This window comes from Sarcophilus harrisii, chromosome 4, assembly GCF_902635505.1.
Source record: "Sarcophilus harrisii chromosome 4, mSarHar1.11, whole genome shotgun sequence".
NCBI classification, from domain to species: Eukaryota; Metazoa; Chordata; class Mammalia; order Dasyuromorphia; family Dasyuridae; genus Sarcophilus; species Sarcophilus harrisii.
Window position 1 is genome coordinate 156,291,877 of NC_045429.1, and position 21,433 is coordinate 156,313,309.

The 21,433-nt window shown below is 32.0% G+C and overlaps 1 protein-coding gene across 9 annotated transcripts in view; it reads left to right on the forward strand.

Annotated features, from left to right (window-relative positions):
• Nucleotides 1-21,433, forward strand: part of REPS1 (RALBP1 associated Eps domain containing 1) — an 84,131-nt gene that overhangs the window by 25,689 nt on the left and 37,009 nt on the right. For 8 of the 9 annotated variants that reach the window (XM_023503231.2, XM_003769497.4, XM_023503233.2 and 5 more), the window contains exons 2-9: nt 2,805-2,928; nt 8,363-8,559; nt 12,285-12,438; nt 12,891-13,015; nt 13,542-13,704; nt 14,032-14,095; nt 14,862-15,016; nt 20,646-20,767. In XM_023503231.2, the coding sequence (XP_023358999.1) occupies nt 2,805-2,928; nt 8,363-8,559; nt 12,285-12,438; nt 12,891-13,015; nt 13,542-13,704; nt 14,032-14,095; nt 14,862-15,016; nt 20,646-20,767 (1,104 nt within the window). The remainder of the gene's footprint in view (nt 1-2,804; nt 2,929-8,362; nt 8,560-12,284; nt 12,439-12,890; nt 13,016-13,541; nt 13,705-14,031; nt 14,096-14,861; nt 15,017-20,645; nt 20,768-21,433) is intronic. The other variant, XM_023503234.2, reaches the window with a different exon arrangement.

Consider the following 21,433-nt stretch of genomic DNA (forward strand, 5'->3'; position numbering starts at 1 on the left):
CAAAATCTCTAAAATTTTTTGGTAAAAACCTCCATCTTTTGTATGATCCAGAACTGCTTCATTTTTTTCTGGTTGCTGTATTTTTTCTTTGATCTGAAGACTCTGGATTTTGACTGATGGATGTTATTGGGACTTTCCTTTTTGTGGTTACTTTCAGGAGGTGCTCATTGGGTTCTTTCTATCTTTACTTTGCCATTTGGTTCTAATAGATTTGAGGAGTTTTCATTTTATGATTCTTAAAATAGAATGCCATAGCTTTTGAAAAACATGGTTTTCAGGAAGTCTAATAATTTTTAAATTATTTCTCCTTAATCTGTTTTCCAGGTCAGTTTCTGATATCAAGATAGCTTTTTTTTTCTGCCTTTTTTTTTTTAAAGACTTTGTTTTATATTTCTTTATATCTCACGAATTATTGATTTTAGTTTAGCTTGTTCTAGCATTCAGGAATTTGTAAGATGTACTACTTTCTTTTCTAAACTGCTTAATTTTTCCATTTCTTTTCTCCAGAACCTTTGTATCATTAAAAACAAACAAACAAACAAACAAAAACCACCAACAACATGCCTCTTGCTTTGTTTCTTCTTAGGATTATTGTAGTCATTTTGGAAAATTTTTTTTTTTTCCTTTGAGTCTTGAGATTTGTTAGGAAGTTACATTTGCAATAATTTTCTTATGCTATTTGGTGTTTTCTTTGATTTACTAATTTCTCCAGCATTAGTTTTAAAATTGACTTTGTACCAGATTATTATCTCTGCTTGAGTTTCCTTTGGGTCCCTTGGGCATAAACTAGACCACCCTGGATTGAAAAATTCAGAGCTTTGGATCTTTAGACCTTGACTATGAGAGAGTTAGGGAGTTTCAGAGCTCATGGGGTCTGAGTTTCTACCTGTAGAAATGCTACATCTCTCTGGTACCCATCCACTATTATTTGCTTAGGTTTTCAAGGTTTCTACCATGAGACTTTCAGGTGAGAGTTCTTCTTTTGCTTCTCTTGGAAATAAAGCCATATAGACTACATAATTTCTGTTTCCAATTGATCTGGCACTCATTTTACGTGAGAGACCCCTTTTCTATTGTTTTTGAGCTTCTGTGTATCTGTGTCTGTTTCCCTGTGTCCCTATCCCCACATTCGCACACCCAATTTTAAGCAGAAAAAATTACTTCCAGGGCTGCTAGGTGATGCAATGGATAGAGTACCAGTCCTGAAGGCAGGAGGACCTGAATTCAAATGTGGCTATTTCCTTAAAATGTATAATATTTATTGATATACATTTTTTAAAAATTATTTTCCTCTATATTCACAAGAATGGTTGCATTTTAGATCTCATAGTTATCCCAAATTCTTCCATCTTCAGGTTGTTGAAATTTAAAATTCTTTTCTGATCATTCTGTTAATGTCTCTCCCTCTTTCTCCTTCCCTCCCTCCCCTGCTTACCTCCCTTCCCCTTCCCTGCCTCCCCCTATCTCCCTTCCTTCTCTCTCCCTTCCCTCTCTCTCTCTCTATTGGGATTAAGTGACTTGCCCACCGTCAAACAGCCAGGAAGTGTTTTAAGTTTCTGAGTTTAGATTTGAACTCGCGTCCTCCTGACTTCAGGGCTTGTGCTCTATCCACTGTTCTACCTTACCTGCCCCTCTCTTCTTTTCTTTTTAACCCCACCATGACTTCTGGTCTCAAATAACTTGGTGAACCAAGGCCATTCTAGTTTTGCTTTTTCTCTCTTCAATTGAAACTGTATAGTTAAACAATTAAAAGATCTTTTCCACCTCTTAGTCCTTTGTTTCCCTTACTGTTGCCTTGTTCCTGCTCTGCTGGTTCTTAAAGCTTGTCTTTTTCCTCACTCCATCATCTGCCTTTCCCACTCGTATTTCAGAGCTGATGAACTCTTTCTGGAGGAAGTCATAAAATTCTATTGACTGAATCCTCTACAAATTTTTATTACCTAAGTTCATTTGGGCCCTTGCTGCTACCCAGCAATTCTTTTATTCATCTCTAGAAGTCAGTTTATGAGATTTCCCCACAAGCACTTGTTCCAAAGCTTTTTCTTTCTTTGAAGTTCCCCTCTCTACTCCATGTCCCATCCCCATTAACCTTCTCTTTCTCCATATGTTAAAATTCCTTTGTTTTCTTTATCTGTTCCCTTTTTGCCCTACCTTTAAAGGTAATTGAGTTGTAATCCCTTTTCAGTTTTAGAAAGTTTAATTTGATCTTCTTCTGGTCTATTATGCCAAATATCTCCTGAATCTACCATACTAGTCACTCTGTGTCTTCATTTTATTAAATTAGTCATTGAGAAAAGCAGTGTACATAATTTCATTATTAATCATCTTAAATGAAACCTATAATGGAAACTTGGAAAAGAATGAAATGACCAAGAAGGTGGACTTTAGTTGTACAAGAGGACCAAAGAAATTTTTAAAAATTATTTTCATTTATATTTTAATATATTTAACATCTACTGGTCATCCTGCCATCTAGGGGAGGGGGTGGGGGGGTAAGAGGTGAAAAATTGGAACAAGAGGTTTGGCAATTGTTAATGCTGTAAAGTTACCCATGCATATATCCTGTAAATAAAAGGCTATTAAATTAAAAAAAAATTATTTTCAACTCTTTCTAAAAATTCCATTTTCAAATCTGCAAATGTGAAAATATTGAAATTTGAAAGAGTGGACCTAATATAGTACATTCTGTTTTGAAAAAATTAATAAAATGAATTATTTTCTTCAAGCAAAATTTTGTTTTAGGGTTTGGGGGAGTTTTGTTTTTGGCATATAGTCTTACATTGGACATTATGTTCTTTTTTCAGATTATGGAACTTTGTGGTGCAACAAGACTTGGCTATTTTGGAAGAAGTCAGTTCTATATTGCTTTAAAACTTGTGGCTGTGGCCCAATCTGGTCTCCCATTAAGAGTGGAAAGCATAAATACGGGTAAATATGAAATTTATTATTATTGCAAACCAAAATTAATGGACATTTAAAAAAATTTTTTTTAAATTATACCTTTTTATTGACAAAACATATGCATGGGTAATTTTTCAACGTTGACCCTTCCAAAAACTTCCATTCCAAATTTTCCCCTCTTTCCCCCCATCCCCTCCCCTCGATGGCAGGTAGTCCCATACATGTTAAATATGTTAAAGTATATGTTAAATACAATATATGTATACATATTTATACAGTTCTCTTACTGCACAAGAAAAACCGCATTTACAAAGAAGGTAAAAATAATCTGAGAAGAAAAGCAAAAATGCAAGCAAATAATAACAGAAAGAATAGAATTGCGGTTGTGGTCCACATTCATTTCCCATTGTTCTTTCCTGGGTGTAGTTGGTTCTGTTCATTACTGATCAATTGGACCTGATTTGGATCCTCTCATTGTTGAAAATAGCCACTTACATTAGAATTAATCCTCATATAGTATTGTTGTTGAAGTGTATAATGATCTCATCATCATAATGATGAACTTAGCATCAGTTCATATAAGTCTCTCCAAGCCTCTCTGTATTCATCCTTCTGGTCTTTCTTACAGAACAATAATGTTCCATAACATTCATATACCACAATTTACTCATCCATTCTCCAATTAATGGGCATCCATTAATGAACATTTTAAGTCACAAATGATAGTTAATAGGGAATTCTTAAGTTTTGCTTATTTTTAAAGTATGATGATAGTCATATAAACTTGTGGATAATTTTTAGTGGTTAGTGATCATGTCTGATATGCCATATTTGTACAGTTTTGTATGTAAATACTGAGGGAGAGAATTTCTACTTTAATTATTTATATTCACAGATGTTAAAAGCTAGAAAATTAAGATTTTCTAGATTCATATCACAGAAAATTGGACTCAATTCAATCTTTTCACTTAATCTGTATATACATACATGCATTCATATAGATTTCCAGGTAAATGTGTTTACCCATTCTATTTTTCTTATATTCTTAGTTTTTCCTTTCTTTTATAAGTCAAACATTGAAGATTCTCCTATACTGTTTTAGACTGCAATTTGATGAACTAATGGCAGATTAAAGTCATGGTTAATTGGGGTTAGACTAGGGAAAGAAGGTGGAAATTATGTTCAAATGTTAAACAGAAGTTTTTTGCAAATTCAAAATTAGAACTTTTTAAATGAGTAGTATGGAGGCCAAGCTGAACCACAGAACTGACAATGACCAGTAGTTTTGGAGTCACACAATTGGAGACACATTTGCTTTTGAGCTGTACTTAGTAAAATTTTCAAGGGAATTATTTAAGGAGAGAATGTCTTTTAAGTTCTTTTTAGTGGGTGAGAAGTTGTAAGTGGTTCTGAGCTAAATTATAAATGGCATTATTTGTTGAACCAAAATAACAGTCCATTCTGGACTCTGTAAAACTGCATTAAACATTCTGATATATATATATATTTTAACTTTAACCTTGAATTAAAGATCTAAATGATAAGGAATGCCACATAAAAAAATTGAAGGGTTATAACGTAGAAAAGAGATTTTTTTCTGTTTGGCTCTAAAAAGCAGAACTTCATACACTGGGTAAAAGTTGTAAAGAAGAAAATATAAGTTTGATTAACTTGATTCAACACAGAGAGTTCACATTGAAGAGGAATTTCTTATTAATAAATCTTTTTTTCCTATGGTTATCCATAAAACTCTACTTGCAGTAAAAGCTAAGTGAATTAAGAGTAAGCCTATTGACCAGATTATGCTAAAGCAATTGAATGGACAATCTGATTGTTTATGCCTTGAACAAATGCTTTAAGTGAACAATGACTTTGACCCATAATTACATCAGAGAATGCCCAAATTGCTTTTAGGAAATTGAATTCTTTTTTTGAATGACTCCAAACCTTTTTTGGACTCCAGGGCTGTTGCTCTCTCCAGTGTATCATCTAGCTGCCCCTCCAAGCTTTTTCTTGAAAGAAAAGCCCAATTTTGAACTTGTGTTCTTTTGCTGATACTATACGATTCTGAGTCATAGTAGTACACTATAGTCTATAAAGAATTGAACTTTATGGTAACTCATAAGACATTAAATAATAATAGCCAACATTTATCAAGTGTTTACTATGTGTCAGACACTATTAAATGCTTTACAATTTATTTTTTCATTTGTTAAGAGAAAGATATGGTATGAGGATGCTGTGACACAATAAAGGTCCCCTTTGCCTCTCTCCAAAGTAAGCAATGCAGCAAAAGCAAAGGATGGCTAGTAGACAGTTATTATGCTACTTCAAGGACCTCATTATTTCAAGAGAAAACTAAGAAGGAACCCCTATGTTGGGTGGACCTCCTGTGGTGAACATATGGAAAAACTTGTTGAAGCATCACTCAAGATGAATAGTGTTGGATAGGTTTCAATTTGGATGTTAGCTTTAACAAACAGGTCAGTGAGGCAATGATCCTTTGAGGATCAGCATTTCCTAACAATTAGAACTAACCAAAGATGGAATGGTTAGGTAAAGTAGGTTATCTTTCATTTGAAACTTCAATTAAAGGCTGAATGATCACTTGTCAGGTATGCATTAGAGAATATTCTTGATTAAGGGTGGTTGGATTAGATTCCAGCTGAGATCCTTTCCATGTCAGAGATTCTTGTATTCTGTGTAAGGCAAACAGAATGTCTTTATTGAAAGCAAGATTATGGTAAGCCTGACCATCTGGCCAATTCTACACCTCAGAATTTTTTAAGTATGAGCACATTTTTTAGCTCCATGTTTGACCCAAATAGATGTGTTCAGGTTTGTTTGTTTTTTTCTTTCTCTCCATTCATTCATTCATTCTTTTTTTTTTTTTTTTGTATGGGAAAATAATCCACTGCATGTAGGAATTTCATGACACAGGATTCAAAGGAGTTAACAAAAACATTGGGAGTGAGAATGGTATTTTTAACAATCACTAAAAATATCTCTCCTTGGGAAAGGGACCCACTTGTGCAAAAATGTTTGTGGCAGCCCTTTGTGTAATGGCAAGAAACTGGAAACTGAGTAGTGGATGCCCATCAATTGGAGAATGGCTGAATAAGTTGTGGTATGTGAATATTATGGAATATTATTGTTCTATAAGAAATGATCATCAGGATGATTTTAGAGAGGCCTGGGGAGACTTAGATGAACTGATGCTAAGTGAAATGAGCAGAACCAAAAGATCATTGTACACAACAACAAAATTATACGATGATCAATTTTGATGGACATGGCTCTTTCCAACAATGAGATGATTCAGATTAATTCCAATAATTTTGTGATGAAGAGAGCCATCTACATTCAGGGAGAGGACTGTGGGAACCGAGTGTGGACCACAACATGGCATTTTTACTCTTTCTATTGTTGTTTGCTTGCATTTTGTTTTCTTTCTCGGTTTTTTTTTTCCTTCTTGATTCAATTTCATTTTGTTTTCTTTCTCAGTTTATTTTTCTTCTTCATCCAGTTTTTCTTGTGCAAGATAACTGTATAAATATGTATACATATATTGGATTTAACATATTTTAACATATTTCATATGTATTGAATTACCTTCCATATTTGGGGGGGGAGATGGAGGGAAGAAGGGAAAATTTGGAACATAAGGTTTTGCAAGGTTCAGTGTTGAAAAACTACCCATGCATATCTTTTGTAAATAAAAAAAAAAAAACTTTAATTAAAAAAGAAAGAGGAAAAAAAGAAAGGATGATTCAATGGCTATTTTTTAAAAAAATCCCTCCTTTATGATTTTTAGAAGAACTCAGTTTTAAATAATATAATAATTGCCTTACACGGGGTTTTTTTAGCAAAGATATTGGAGTGATTTGTTACTTCCTTGCATTGCATCATGGATCCAAAGAGATTAACTGACTTGCCCATGTTCACACAGGTAGGAGATTTCTGACGTTGAATTTGAACTTAGGTCTTCCTGCCTCCAAGCATTGTATATACTGCATCTCCCAGCTGCTCCTTATATAATAATAGTTAGCCTTTGTCAAAGTTTACAAACTATTTTAAAATAGTTCATTTTATACTTATAATAATCCTAGGATGTCGGTACTATTGTTATCTCCATTTTATAGATAAGGAAGTTAAAGTACAAAATGGTTAAGTGATCTGCCCAGGGTCATCCAGCTAGTAAGTATACCATGCAGATTAACTCATGCTTTCAAAATTCAGGTCTCATATGCTAATACTATGCCATTAGTTGCTTTAATTTTCAAAGTAGTCATAAAAAGAACCTTTTAAAAAGAAATTTCACATCCTTTTAAAAATCTGTCTTGCATATGGGTTAACATAGTTTTTTTTTTTCCACTCAGGAATTACAAATCAACCATGTGTTGGATCTATATCTTTTCCCAGCTATGCTGAATATATATCTCTTCTTCTTTGCCTTTCTTCATATTTCTGTCCTCTCTGTTGAATATCTATTTCTCTTCTTGAATATCTATTTCTCTATCCATCTTTCCCATCTGTCATTAGGACTCTATGTCTCCTTATCTCAGTGGTCCTTATGAAATAAGATTTTGAAAAATAAAACCAAAAAATGACATGTAATGAGATCAATTCCATAAGACAATTGTTTTGATTATTACCTTAAATGAATACCCTGTGAATTATTCTTTTTCTCTGTAGTGGTTATCATTCTATCTTCCTAACTAAACTAGACAAGGGCCTAGGACTTGGTTGTGATAAATCAAAGTGTGTGTGTGTGTGTGTGTGCGCGTGCGTGCTGTGCTCTACTTAGTTAACAGGAACCAATATTAATTAATACCTCACTATAGTATTAAACACAATTGACTATTGTATCTTGTCTCTAATAGGTACCAAATAATCACAGAGATAATATATTGAATAAAATGCCACTGTGTTAAATTAAAAAATTAGTCATTATTTTAAATATGCTTTACTTAGACACTTGGTTTGAATTTGAATTTTAGTACAATCCATTATTGCTTCTAAGTAAGGTCCTTCCTTGGGGCAGCTAAGTGATCTGAAATCAGGAAGACTTATCTTCTTGAGTTCAAATATGACCTTAGATACTTTATAACTGTGTAGCCTTGGGCAAGTCATTTACCCAGTGCCTCAGTTTCCTTATCTGTTAAGTGAGCTGGAGAAGAAAATGACAGACCACTCCTGTACCTTGTTAAGAAAACCCCAAGTAGGATCACAAAGAGTTGTATGCAATTGAAATCGAACAAGAACAATAAAAGTTCCTACACAAGTCATTTAAGAAAGTTTTCTAAAAAGTCTATTGTAGTATTGAGTACTTTCATTTCAGCAAACACAAATAAAGGGTGCTGTAGGCACTTAGTAAATTCAGAGTATCTAAGGATTTAACCTTGTTTTATTAATTTTAAGATGATTTAAAAATTGCTATTAATAATTATATCTTTGATAGTAAAGGATCTCCCCTTGCCCCGATTTGGAGCCTCAAAGAATGAACAAGAATCTCGACACACAACCTCATATTCTTCAGATACTGAGAATCAAGGTTCCTATTCAGGTGTAATTCCTCCACCACCTGGTAGGGTACAGGTCAAAAAGGGCTCTGTTAGCCATGATGCCGTCCAGCCACGTACATCTACAGATCAACAGGTAATCTGTAATACATAAATGTATTTATCCAAGCATTTTTTGAGAATCTGTTATGTGTATTGATACTGTAATAGACTCAAAAATAGTTCCTTAAGATAATAGTGTCTCAAAATCCCAAGCTATGAAAGCTTAAAAAACATGCTCTGAGATTTTTGGGATACCCATTTGTCTTTTCTTTTTCTTTTTCTTCTTCTTCTTCTTCTTTTTTTTTTTTTTTTTTTGGGCAAGGCAGTTGGGATTAAGTGACTTGCCCAAGATCACATAACTAATAAGTGTTAAGTATCTGAGTTTGAGTTTGAATTTGGGTGTTTCTGATTCCAGGGCCAGTGCTGTCTTCCCTGTACCACCTAGCTGCCTTCTCCCCCACCCCCAATTTAATCTTTCAAAAAACCTGAGTATGGCCTTTAATAGTAGTTATAGTAGTGAAGAAGACATAAAAGAATTGAAATAAAGGGAATGACAATGAATATCATATAGAGATGGAAAATAGTAGGTGTCCATTTAAGAAAATATTTGAATTGAAAGAAATTATAAAAGACTTCATGAAAATATTTTTAGCATGATAATTTTATGTAATTATTTTTCTTTTTTTTTTTTATTTTTATTTTTTTTTATTTTTTATTTTTTTTTATTTAATAGCCTTTTATTTACAGGATATATACATGGGTAACTTTACAGCATTAACAATTGCCAAACCTCTTGTTCCAATTTTTCACCTCTTACCCCCCCCCCCACCCCCTCCCCTAAATGGCAGGATGACCAGTAGATGTTAAATATATTAAAATATAACTTAGATACACAATAAGTATTATGTAATTATTTTTCAATGTGCCTCTTTTTCCTTTCAAAGAAATCTTAATTTATGGGTGGGGCAAACGATATTCATATCAATATGGGATAGTTTAAATCTTCCCCTTTTTAAATAAAAGGAGTTCTTAACCTGGGCTCTGTGAACGTTTTAAAAAATATATTTTGTTAATTATATTTCAGTATAATTAGTTTTATTTATAGTTATTTCTTTGTAGTTGGAAGGTAGACTTGAAGTCAGAAAGACCTGAGTCATATTCATAACACAAAAAAGTTAACCTTTTTTAAAAAAAGCCTTTTGAACCTAAATCTACAGGTATTCTTTTACTTCATAAAATTTGAGCACTCATGTAACATATTGCCATGATTATTTAGTTTTTGCTTTTAAGCTATTCGTGTGTGTCTATTCTTAACTATATTACAAGCTTTTTTTTTTATATATATATGTGTCATGTTCATTGTCATTCCAATTGAGATAAAGGAGATGTAATCTCAAAAATAAAATCATATATAGTCAAAAGTATTAACCTGCACTAGAATGGTTTCTATTCAGATAGAAGAGAGGTTGAAATTAGAGGCATAGTCGAGGAAGAATCATAATTATTGACTGATAGGCCACGGGTTTAGCTATTAGAGGGCAAGAAAAATAAATTGAAGATTTGATAAGTCAGGTTGATTGTGGGTGTCATGAGTAAAATTGGGAAAAGTTACTATTTCAGAATTAGTTCAGTATCAGGTTTTAGGCACAGATTAGTTATGGGTTATTGAAAATGTAAAACAAATAAGAGCTCAAGATCAGGAATATAAATTCAAAAAGTATAATGTAAATATAAATTCTGAATAAAAAGCATAGCTAAAGCTGTGACAGTAGTTAATATAGCCAAGAAATTGTGTGTAGAGGACATTTGGAAAGACATTTTAATATTCTTTGGGTTCCTTTTTTTTCCCTTCTATAAAATTGCTTTATAACTTTTTTTGTTTGTTTTTGGTTGTGGTGGGGTCTTGCTTTTTGTTTATTTTGGTTGTCTGGTCCATAGTTATTTTAAGCTGAAAGACACTAATGTGAGTCTTGCAAACTCTTTTAGTGAGTATACTTGATATTCATAATCATAAAGAAATAAATGTCTTCCTCTTTATGTTGCAGCAAAAAAGGGAATATGCTGAAAGGGATGAACACTTTGCATAGTTTTACATTTTAATAAGGCATTGTCTCCTTCTCATTAATGTTCCCCTGGTCTACCTCTAGTTCTCTAGTACTTTACCAGAAAGAAAGTTACTTGAAAAAATATCTCGCAATTGCGTGACTAAAGTCAGTGTTTTATATTAGGAAATTATGGATTTTTTAGTTATTAAAGCAGATAGCTATAGCTCCTTCCAAAGTGGTCTGCAATTAATTTGACATCTTCTAGTAAAGCAAAGTTAGGCTATTCCTAACTTCTTGTCTTAATTCAGGGTGGTATTTATATAACATTAAAACACTTCTTTCTACATGTGAAATGGAAATGTAAATCATATGAATGTCATCATCAGAATGCACTAGTGTGCTTATTTTTCTATGTCCCCTCTAACAGTGATATACCCATCTTTTATAATCTTTAACAAATTGCAGGATGTATGTGAAACCTTATGGATATTTTGATAAAAAGTTATCTTATTATTTGATGATTGGAGCATTCTTTCACATAGTTAATAGCTTATAATTCTTTTGAGCAGTGTGTTTATATCTTTTAATGACTTAAGTGTTAGGGAATGGCTTTCAGCTGTATATATTTCTGTTCATTGTCAGTATTTTGGATAACAACCTTTATTAAAGATATTTAATACAAAGGTTTTTTTCCCCTTTCTTACTCTAAATGCTTTAGTTTTGTTTGTGCTATAGTTTTTCAATTTCACATAATCAAAATTATTTATTTTATCTTTTATAATTGTTCTATCTCTTGTCTGTTTTAAGAAATTCATCTACTCATAGAGGTGAAAAGTATATAATCTGCTTCTATTTGTTATGATCTTAAATATTCAAGTAACATCCATTGTGAGTTTATTGTGAAATGTGAAGATAATTTCAATTAAATTTCTTTCCAGTTTAGTTCTCAGGAAGTAGGATATTCTTTGCTATGGAATTTTATGTTTTCAGGCTTGTCAAAAACTGCACTACTGAATTCCATTGTTTCTGGTTCTCTTGACAAGTTACTTCCATTGATAACCCTTTTCTATTTTTATCTACACACTTGCTACTTTATAATAGTGTGAGGTCCGGAAATTCTATTTTTTCTACATTCCACCTTTTCCCTTCATTTCCCTTGACATGCTGGATTCTTTGTTCCTCAAAAATGTTTGTGGTATGTCTAGCATTCCTTTGTAAATTAACTCAATTGTTATTATTTTACAAATGTTTTTATTATATTGGCATGGCCCAGCCATAAACATTCTTCCAGATATTTAAGACATTCTTTAAGTAGCATTTTGCAGCTGAATCTATATAAATGTTTAATGATTTTTAGTAGATTGATTCTCAAATATTTTTTTCTTGTAGTTGAATTTTGTTGTTATTACATAGAAATGGTGTTGGGTTTTTTTTTTCTTAACTTACTTTGTAGCATGCAAAAATCGGTTAATACAATTGATGCTAAAACTCCTATAGATAAAAGCATAAAATGGTACTTTGAAAAATATCATAAAATATCTAAAATCAAAAGTAAACATCAACATACAGTGAAAATATACTATAAGTTCTACCAGTCTATGCAGGGTTATATTAAGGAAGCACACTGTTTTTATTTGATATAATTTTAGAAATGTTAATTATGAGAATAAGACCAAAAAAAAAAAAAAAACATAAAGATAACTAAAGAAGAGACAGAGTTGAAATGTTCACTTTTTATATGATTTGTTAAAATTTCTTTTTCCTCTTTCTTTAGGAATCCACATCTCCAGTAGTTTCACCCCAGCAGTCCCCTCCAACTTCTCCACACACATGGAGGAAGCATAACCGCCACCCCAGTGGAGGAAATAATGAACGTTCTCTTGCTGGACCTGGGCCCTTTTGGTCACCATTTAGTGAGGCACAAACAGGTACATGTTATTAAGATTGTGATTTATGTACTCTTAGCATATAAAGTGATTTTGAAATAATGTTTATTAGTGTTTAAGGGAGATGGAAAGTCAGTTTTCTAAGACAATTTAGAATTATGGGTTACTAAGTTAAATTAAGCTTTCATATAGCAGTTGAAAATAGATTAATCCTTATTGTCTTTTCTTTTATACTGAAATATTTATAGTCATGCTGTAATTTTGTCAGATTATTAAGACATAGAGGAGACTAGTATTTACTTTCCAGGATATTTATTCTCATCTATATATTAGAATGACAAATATTGGGTGAAAAAGCAAACTATTTAGGAGATAAGTTTTTAAATGAACAAAACAATTCTATTTAAGAGGCTAATTTTTTTCATTCACATTTAAAGGAAGCTCTTATGATTTACATATTTTTATTTGTTATAGATTTATTTCTCTTCTTCCAGGTTCTTCAGCTGGTGATGCAGTGTGGTCTGGCCATTCTCCACCTCCACCTCAAGAAAACTGGGTCAGTTTTGCAGATACTCCACCAACCAGTACTCTTTTAGCCATGCATCCTGCTTCTGTCCAGGTGTGACATTTTATTGGTATTGCATTTTATTTGCTTCATTTCAATTATTGCTGCAATCATTTTTTTTTTCATTCTTTGCTATTGCAGACTTCATAAGTAGAAGCTCACTATTTTGCAGAGAACACTAATCTGTTCTGTACCCTTTTCTGCAACAGTCTAGTTCTACTGGAATGTTCACTAAAGGTTTTGACTTCATTTAAAATAAAAATTTTCTAAAATTTAAAGAGAATTTTTAAAGGTTCCCACATTTAGGAGTATCTTTGCTTGGCTTTCTTAGCATATTTCTCATAACTTTGAGTTGCATACATAATTATCATCATTTCTATCCATTTATATCATTGTGCAAATAAACTCCTGATAACCTAATTGTCTTAAATATGTGGTTTGCAGATGAGTTTAAAGCTTTTGATGTTAAAAAATTCTACAAAAAAGTTTATTTTACTTCCAAGGACAAGTAGTCTAGAAACGATGGTCCATATGGTCATATAGATAGATAATATACTGAGGAAAAAATGTTTCATTACAGGACCAGACAACAGTACGAACTGTAGCATCAGCTACAACTGCCAATGAAATTCGTAGGCAATCCAGTAGTTATGATGATCCCTGGAAAATAACAGATGAACAAAGACAGTATTATGTAAATCAGTTTAAAACCATTCAACCTGATCTAAACGGATTTATTCCAGGTGAGTTGCTAAAAAACAGAAATTATTATAGACATGGCAGGCCCTAGTCTCAGTTTCATAACTTTAGGCACTGGTTCAAAGGCTTTGCAGTTATCAAATTTGGACAATATATAAACAATTTATAATTCTTAACTTGGCATGATTTATCTACAAAGGGTTTATATTCACTGGGGCCAAAACAAACAAACAAACTCAAAAAAAAACCCTATACATTTTACTATAAAGGGCACTTTCCAAATAATCAAATGTCTTCTTATACCTCAAACTTTTGTCCTTAGATCTATAAATTTACAACCAACATTAAACATCACTGTTTTAATATTTCAGGATCTGCAGCTAAAGAGTTTTTTACAAAATCAAAACTCCCTATTCTTGAACTTTCTCATATTTGGTAAGTGTGTGGTATGTCATAGTTGGGCCATATATTTTGTTTCAGAAGAGTTTCCAACTGGTAGTCTTTCAGAAAATAAATAGTACCATAGTAGACTGCCTACCTTATAAAAATCCAATGATCACCCAATTGACATTTTTCTCTCTAAAATAAAAACCATAAAAGATAGTGCAAAAGCAGCTATGCATACTTTGTAAAAGTTTAAAATCCATAAAGCTGTACCAATTACTTCATATTGCCAACATAGTGCTATTGAAATGCATGGAATTAAAGCCAGTTTGCTCATGCATGGTTGAATTGATCACTTTTGTCTCTGAACAAGTTTGTGATAAGCCCCATACTAAGAATGGGCTTAAACACAATACTCACCTTTCATCACAGACATAAACTGCTATGTGGTTTGAAACAAAATCATTGTGTGACTTGTTCAGAACAAATTCTTTTTGGGAAAAAAGAAAACTTAGATAAAAATTAGAGTATGTCAGATTAGATGACAAAACATTTTCTTATAATAGTAACTGTTTTTCTTGAGAAATTTATTGTAGAATATTATTGTAAAATTGTAGCAGTAAATCAATACATATAAATGAATCAAAGCATAAGTCTAGTATTGAATTTCAAAATATAAACAGGTTGAAACAGGACATGTTTATTTTTAGAGCATTAATTGCTGAATTTTAAAAAAAAAATTTTGCTTCTCCTTATTGAGAAGTAAAATGAATGGGAAAGAATTTGATCATCATTTATAGTAAAGTTTATCTTTTAGGGAACTCTCAGACTTTGATAAAGATGGCGCTTTGACACTGGATGAATTTTGTGCTGCTTTTCATCTGGTAGTTGCTAGGAAGAATGGTTATGACTTACCTGAAAAACTACCTGAAAGCTTAATGCCCAAACTGATTGATTTGGAAGATTCAGCAGGTAAGATAGATAGGTCAAGAAAACTATTGTTTACCTTTTGATAAACTTTTAAAACTTTATAATCAATTCAAGCTTAACGATATGAAGAAATTTTTTGCAACATAAAATGCCATGAATAGATTTTTCTTTAAGTGGCTAAGTTAATATTTTCTGTTGGTTCAAATAAATCTAAAATTTAAGAGTTTGGTTAAATAACAAGTTTGGTGTTTGTTTCAAAGGTAAGCCAAAAAGGGAGAAGGATATAGTTTAATTCTTGTGCAGTGAGAACCTTAGTAATACATATATTTCCCACAGCTTTCTTCATAAAGAATAAATGAACTTATAGATAAGATTTCCTTAGATTCATATCTTGAAGTATTATTTATAAGTATGGTGTTTGGTGTTCCCCTATGAATGATGAGGTATTCTTTAAAATAAAATTAAAACCTAAAATAAGTTCTCAGGAATATGTACACACGGATGAAGGGTTCTTCCAGTATCCCAGAAATTAAAATTGATTGGCTTTACTGCTGCCTATCTTATGAGTAAGAAAAGGCATGAAATTTCTTTGTTGATAAGAGCAGAATCCTTAGAGTCAAAAATAATAAATTTCTGTTAGCTTTGCAAATTACTCATGTGACCTTGGGCAAGTTTTAAACATCCCTCTCTGTTTCTCCATCTGTTATATCGGTCTGAGACCATTTTTCTAATAATTCTTGGTTTTAGTGTTTTGAAATCCCCGCTGGATATATAAGAATATTTAAGGTAGCATATGATTTCATTAGCTTGAATATTTCCTTGATTAATAGCTCAAAACCCTTCCGTATCTTAATAAAAGGTTTTCAGAAGTTGGTTATGGACAAAAATATTTCATCATTTATTGGCTAGTACATGATAACAAGATACTCTGAATTAAGGCTGGTTCTTGGATGTCAAATATAGTCTAGCCCATATTTTAAACTTTTTTAGCTTAATGGACCATCAGTGCTTAGTTGGCATAGTGTTCAAGGGCTTAGGGTTACCTCCCCACAAAAATGAGGCATTGCATTATAGCTTTAATGTAGGTATTTATAAAATTTCTTCATTGTGTTTGTGTGTGTGTGTGTGTCTGTCTGTGTCTGTGTGTATATACGTGTGTTTCTGTGTATACATATTTCACTCACTTGTAAAAAGCCCTGGTGATTTCTTGTTCTACTAAAGACATATTAAGGAATATTAGTTGTTAGTATGATTTATAGATTATATCATCATACTATATTTATAGATTAGGTGTAATTATATCATATCATCTATAAATTAGTTATAAACACCAATTAATTTAAATCTAAAGCTTTTATAAATTAAATCCCATTTAATATATCACTTGAAATATAAGGTCAGGGTGGCAAAACTGCAAACTATAGAGTAGGGATGACAATTTAGAGCATGATGGATATGCCATATAACTCCAGCCCTTTGAAAGCTAATAGCATGATGGGGCAATTTTGTGAAGATTTTTAGTGTGCTGTCATTTCTTGGTAGTATACAGATTCATCAGTCTGTTACTTGGCTTCTAGATTTTATTTAGTTTTTAAGTTAATTCTTATCTGTTCTTTTTTAGCCTTGATATGTGTACTGACTCTTAGGACTTCTTTGATAAATTATATTAGCACATTTGACTTTTATCAATTCTAGATTTGTTAGATATATTCAGGAATTGGAGATTTAAGGATACATACTGAGCGACTTAGTTTTTTTTTTTTTTCCTCTTTGTAATAGATTTGTTCTTGGGTTCCTCTTTAATGCATAATATTTTTATAGTATAGATTCAGGCCTTCCTAATTTCTTTCTCTTATTTTTGAAGTTTTTATTTTTGAGTACTATTAAAAACTGCCTTTAGCAGAAGAGAATTTACTTTTTATCTTGTTATTATAGGTCCAAGAAATGATTGTATATACTTTGAATAAGAAAGTACATCATATATAACATTGTTAGAACGTTAGACTCCATTTTTAAATTCAGTTCGAGAAATAATCATTTTATGTGTAATTCATTGTTCTAGATGCTATAGAAGATAATAAAGATGAGGAAAAAAGTACAAGTTAGCAGTTTTATTGTCTGCTTTGTTTTATTGTCTGTTTAGCAGTCTGCTGCCATCATACTTTTTGAATTTGTGATTTAACCCTTTACAGATTGGCTGTTTTCCTATTAGGTAGTGTTGTTCACTTTGTCAGATGCCACCAGATGATTTAAGTTTTATCTTTGTAGACCAACAGAGTAGGCTTTCTCCAGATATAGAAAACTAATAGAGCTTATATCTGTTTTTACAAGGATTTGTTGACCACAGACAGAAAACAAGATATAGGACAATTAAAATGAAAAGAAAAAAAAAAAAATACAGACCTTCTAAGAGGAACATAAGTACAAAATGCTTCCAGGCTTTTGATGTGAATATTACAGTTGGATGTTAATTTTGACTATTTAGTTTCCTAGTAACTAATTCAAAAAAGGAAACTTAAAAGCTTCATTATTCACTTAATATTCGTATTACTTTAGATGGGGGGGGGGGTGGATCACAAATGAAAAATTATTTTCTAAGCATTAAGAGTAGAACTAGTTAGGTTTTTATGTTGAATTTTTTTCCTTCTAAAAGTGATAGTTCCAGTAAATAGAAGATAAAAATGCCATGATATACTTAGGGTTCATTTTAAGCTTAGTAACCTAATAAAAGAAAAAGAAATAGTTTAAGGAATGGCAAATTACACTTTTTTTTTCAAGCAAGTAGGTTTAGTGGATTAAAAGAGTGTACTATATTTTGTAGTAAAATTTAAATATATCATTAACTGTAATATTGGAAAACTAAATTCAAATAGTGTACATTGTCATGTGAATAAGATGACTGATCTGATCATCATCAGTCAAATGGGATTAAATAGCTTTAGGAAAAGGGGTAGCTAATTTAGCATAGTAGAAAGGGATGAGAGGCAGACTTATAGTATATTTTATCTATTTGGAAGAATAGAAACTAGTGACAGAAATTTCTGCCTTTTGATTCCCTCATCTGAGTGATCTCGTCTCATTTAATGCAATCATTACATCTGAAAAGTAGGTAAACAGCATGCCAGTGTAGTTATATATACTGTGTTATCTCTTCCAGTGCACTCTTATACATGGAAAGTGCCTTTTGAGTAAAAGCACTCTTGGGGTTGGCTTAAAAAATAATTTAGGATCATACTCTTCTTTTTCAGCCCTGATGCTCTGTGATGATGTCAGGGGCAGAACAGAACCAGCAGGAGGGAGGCAGGGTTGACACAGTGTTCCAGCAGGAGGCTAGGTTGGAACACTGCATCAGGTAAGAGTAAATTTACACCCCTGCCTCCACAAGGATAAAGTCTTAAGGACTAACTTTTATATGTGGATCTGAAGCTGTAATTTGCTGGAGCATATATATGAAATGAAGTTGATGAAGGTGTACATTATTGTGGAGCTTGATGTTCCTTCTCAAATGAGTGACTGCCAGCTTATAGTAGGAATGAGCTTTCTTTCCAAATGTACTTTACTGCTTTTTTCTTACCATCATAGCTTTATACAAGAAGTAGGACAAAGCTAAAAGATTATGTGGCATTTGTAGAGGTATATAGTTGAATTCTATTAAGAATAATTATTTAGATGTATAGGGGATGGGAAAAATTAATTGCATTGCACATTTAAGAGGTATAAGCACTTATGTGACTGTAGAGACTAGGTCTTTATTATGGTAACCTCCAGGATATAAGAATAAGGTCCCAGTCTCTGGGGACCTAAATGATACAGAGTAACTCTGTAGATTGAGTAGATTGCCCAGAGTAGCCTAATATCTCAAAATCAAAGAATACCAGTAAGGTTGAGTCTGTAGTCTTGATTCTAGATTGAGTCAGGGCTTGAGCCTGCCTTATATTAGACAATTCCTTAACCTAATTCTATAATAGTTATGCATATTTTTGAATCTAGATGGAGCTAGAATAACCTATACAGCTTAGATCTCTGTAATATAGAATTTCCAACCCCAGAATATCCCACAAGTAAACTAATGCTGTTATTTTATCACATTAATTTTGCAAAATAGCGTAAAAGTATTGTAGTCAAGATATTTTATAGAACCGTGCCTAAGACCTGCCTCTATTTTGTTGTTTTTTTATTGCCCCTGACAGTAGGAACACTAAGGCCAGTCTTTATTGAGAACTAAAAGGACTGAAAAGGAAAAAAATAATAGTCCTAATATTTGAGAGGTAGTAAAAAGAAAAAACAGTGATGGATTGAAAAATTAGAACTTGAAGTCCTTTGATGCAAAGACAGAAAATTGGGGTGGTGAGGCAGAGCCTTATGATACTTTGAATCACTATATCTATGACATAACACCAAGAAAGAGTATGCTCTCATCATATATTTAAAACAAAACGAATTTTGTCGTTGAAAGATCCAGTAAATGAAGGAATTTAGAGAAAAGCATCAAAAATAACTATTGAAGAATCTACTTGCATTTGCTTTGGAAAGTCAAAAAAAAAAAAAAAACCTGTGTTCAGTACTGTTTTGTATTATACAGCAGATTTAAACTATTTATAATACAGTATAAATTTTGATAAATGTCCTTTTGATGGAGAAAGTGAGGTTACTATGGTTTACATGACTTGCCCAAGATCACATGGCAGCATAGTGATAGATCTGGGAATAAAACTTAAATTTCCAGATTCATGACCCAAATCCTGATTAATATTCATGCATGTTTTATTAATTTAGCAATTATATATTCTTTTAAATTGTTGAATGCATTCAAGGACATATAAAACATAAGAGTATATTATTTATGTTGGTCAAAGGGAATTATAAGTAATGTTTTGAAAAGTTTAACCTGAGCATAAACAAATTTTTCATGGGACTACTCTCCATTATTGGATTGTGATAAAAATTAGTGATTATTTTAAACTAAACATTATTCATAACAGTAAGGGAATTTATTATTATGGTTAAAGAAGGCCAATACTTCATAAAATGCTTGAGAAAATGATACAAAATAGCTTTGTGGATCTGTGGCTTACCAGCTTAGTTGGTTAAGAACTGCATAATTAATTGAATTCCCAATTATAATAGTTAACTTTATTCCATTCCGTGGTTACAGAATCAACCCTTTACATCATTGGTTGTTTTGAATAATTACACTGTTGATAACAACAGTAAGAAATAATGTGAGCAAATCAATGTTTTGAAATATATCACCACTACCAGGAAAAACAACTTGAGGCACTTGCCTTTAATGGATAAATAGCATTACATTATAATTAATATACTTAACTGTCTTCACTTATCACTAAAGAATTTATTTTCTTGAAAAATGGGAAACTTTGCTATTACTTTAGGAGTTTTCTCCTTGAAATTCCTTAATATTGAGATCAGATTATATGTAATTTTGTGTATGTATATATAACATGATTTTATTATTTAAGGTGAAGTCAAAAAATTAAAACCAGGTGCCAATATTATCTACCAGTTTAAAAAATTTAAAATATCTATCCAAGAAATATGAGATACAAATCACATAACATCATTATGTAAAATAATTGGTGGGCATTTTTTAAAAATCAGCATTTCCAGAATGTGTTATCTGATTTGTATTTTTTTGTTGTTTAAATTGCAGATGTCGGAGATCAGTCAGGTGAGGTAGGTTACTCAGGGTCTCCTGCAGAAGCACCTCCAAGCAAGTCACCATCAATGCCATCATTAAACCAGACCTGGCCAGAACTGAATCAGAGCAGTGAGGTTAGCAAAGCTTCCCTTTTCTTTGATGTAGGAATATTTCCTTATTTATTCATTTGTAGAATTCTTATAACATTAAGCAAAAATATAAAAAGAAAACATGAGTACTTCAAGTGTTGAGTTCCTTAGAAGTGTTAAACAAGTGATTTTTGCTGTCATAGAATCTTAAAATCAAAAGGAAATTTAGAGGTCATATCAATAATCTACTCAATGAAAGCATTTCTATTACTCAGTTTAATATGTAACAACAAAAATTGTCTTTGCATATAAAATTTAGAAAATTTTCTTTTTGAAGCAATGAAATTTTGATTCTTACTGAATCATACTGTAAAGTTTGAGGGATGGGGTTGGGAGGAAGGAGAATAATATGAGAGGGTTGTCCCAAGTTGTGATTTCGGAAGTGAAAATTTTATCCAATGAAGACTGGAAATTTTTATGTAATTTATTAACTAATTTGCTTAGGACACTGACAAATAATAGGCTTGCCCTTCATACATTTGAGTGCGTCAGAGACAGAACTTGAACCTAGGTTGTTTTTACTCCAAGGCTACAGCCTTCTAGCCATAGGATAAGCTACTATCCTTCTAGACCACTGTGCTTCCCTATACTTTAAATTGATATCATGACTGTCATTATTTGTAACACTTTAAAGTTTACAAAGTGCTTTTC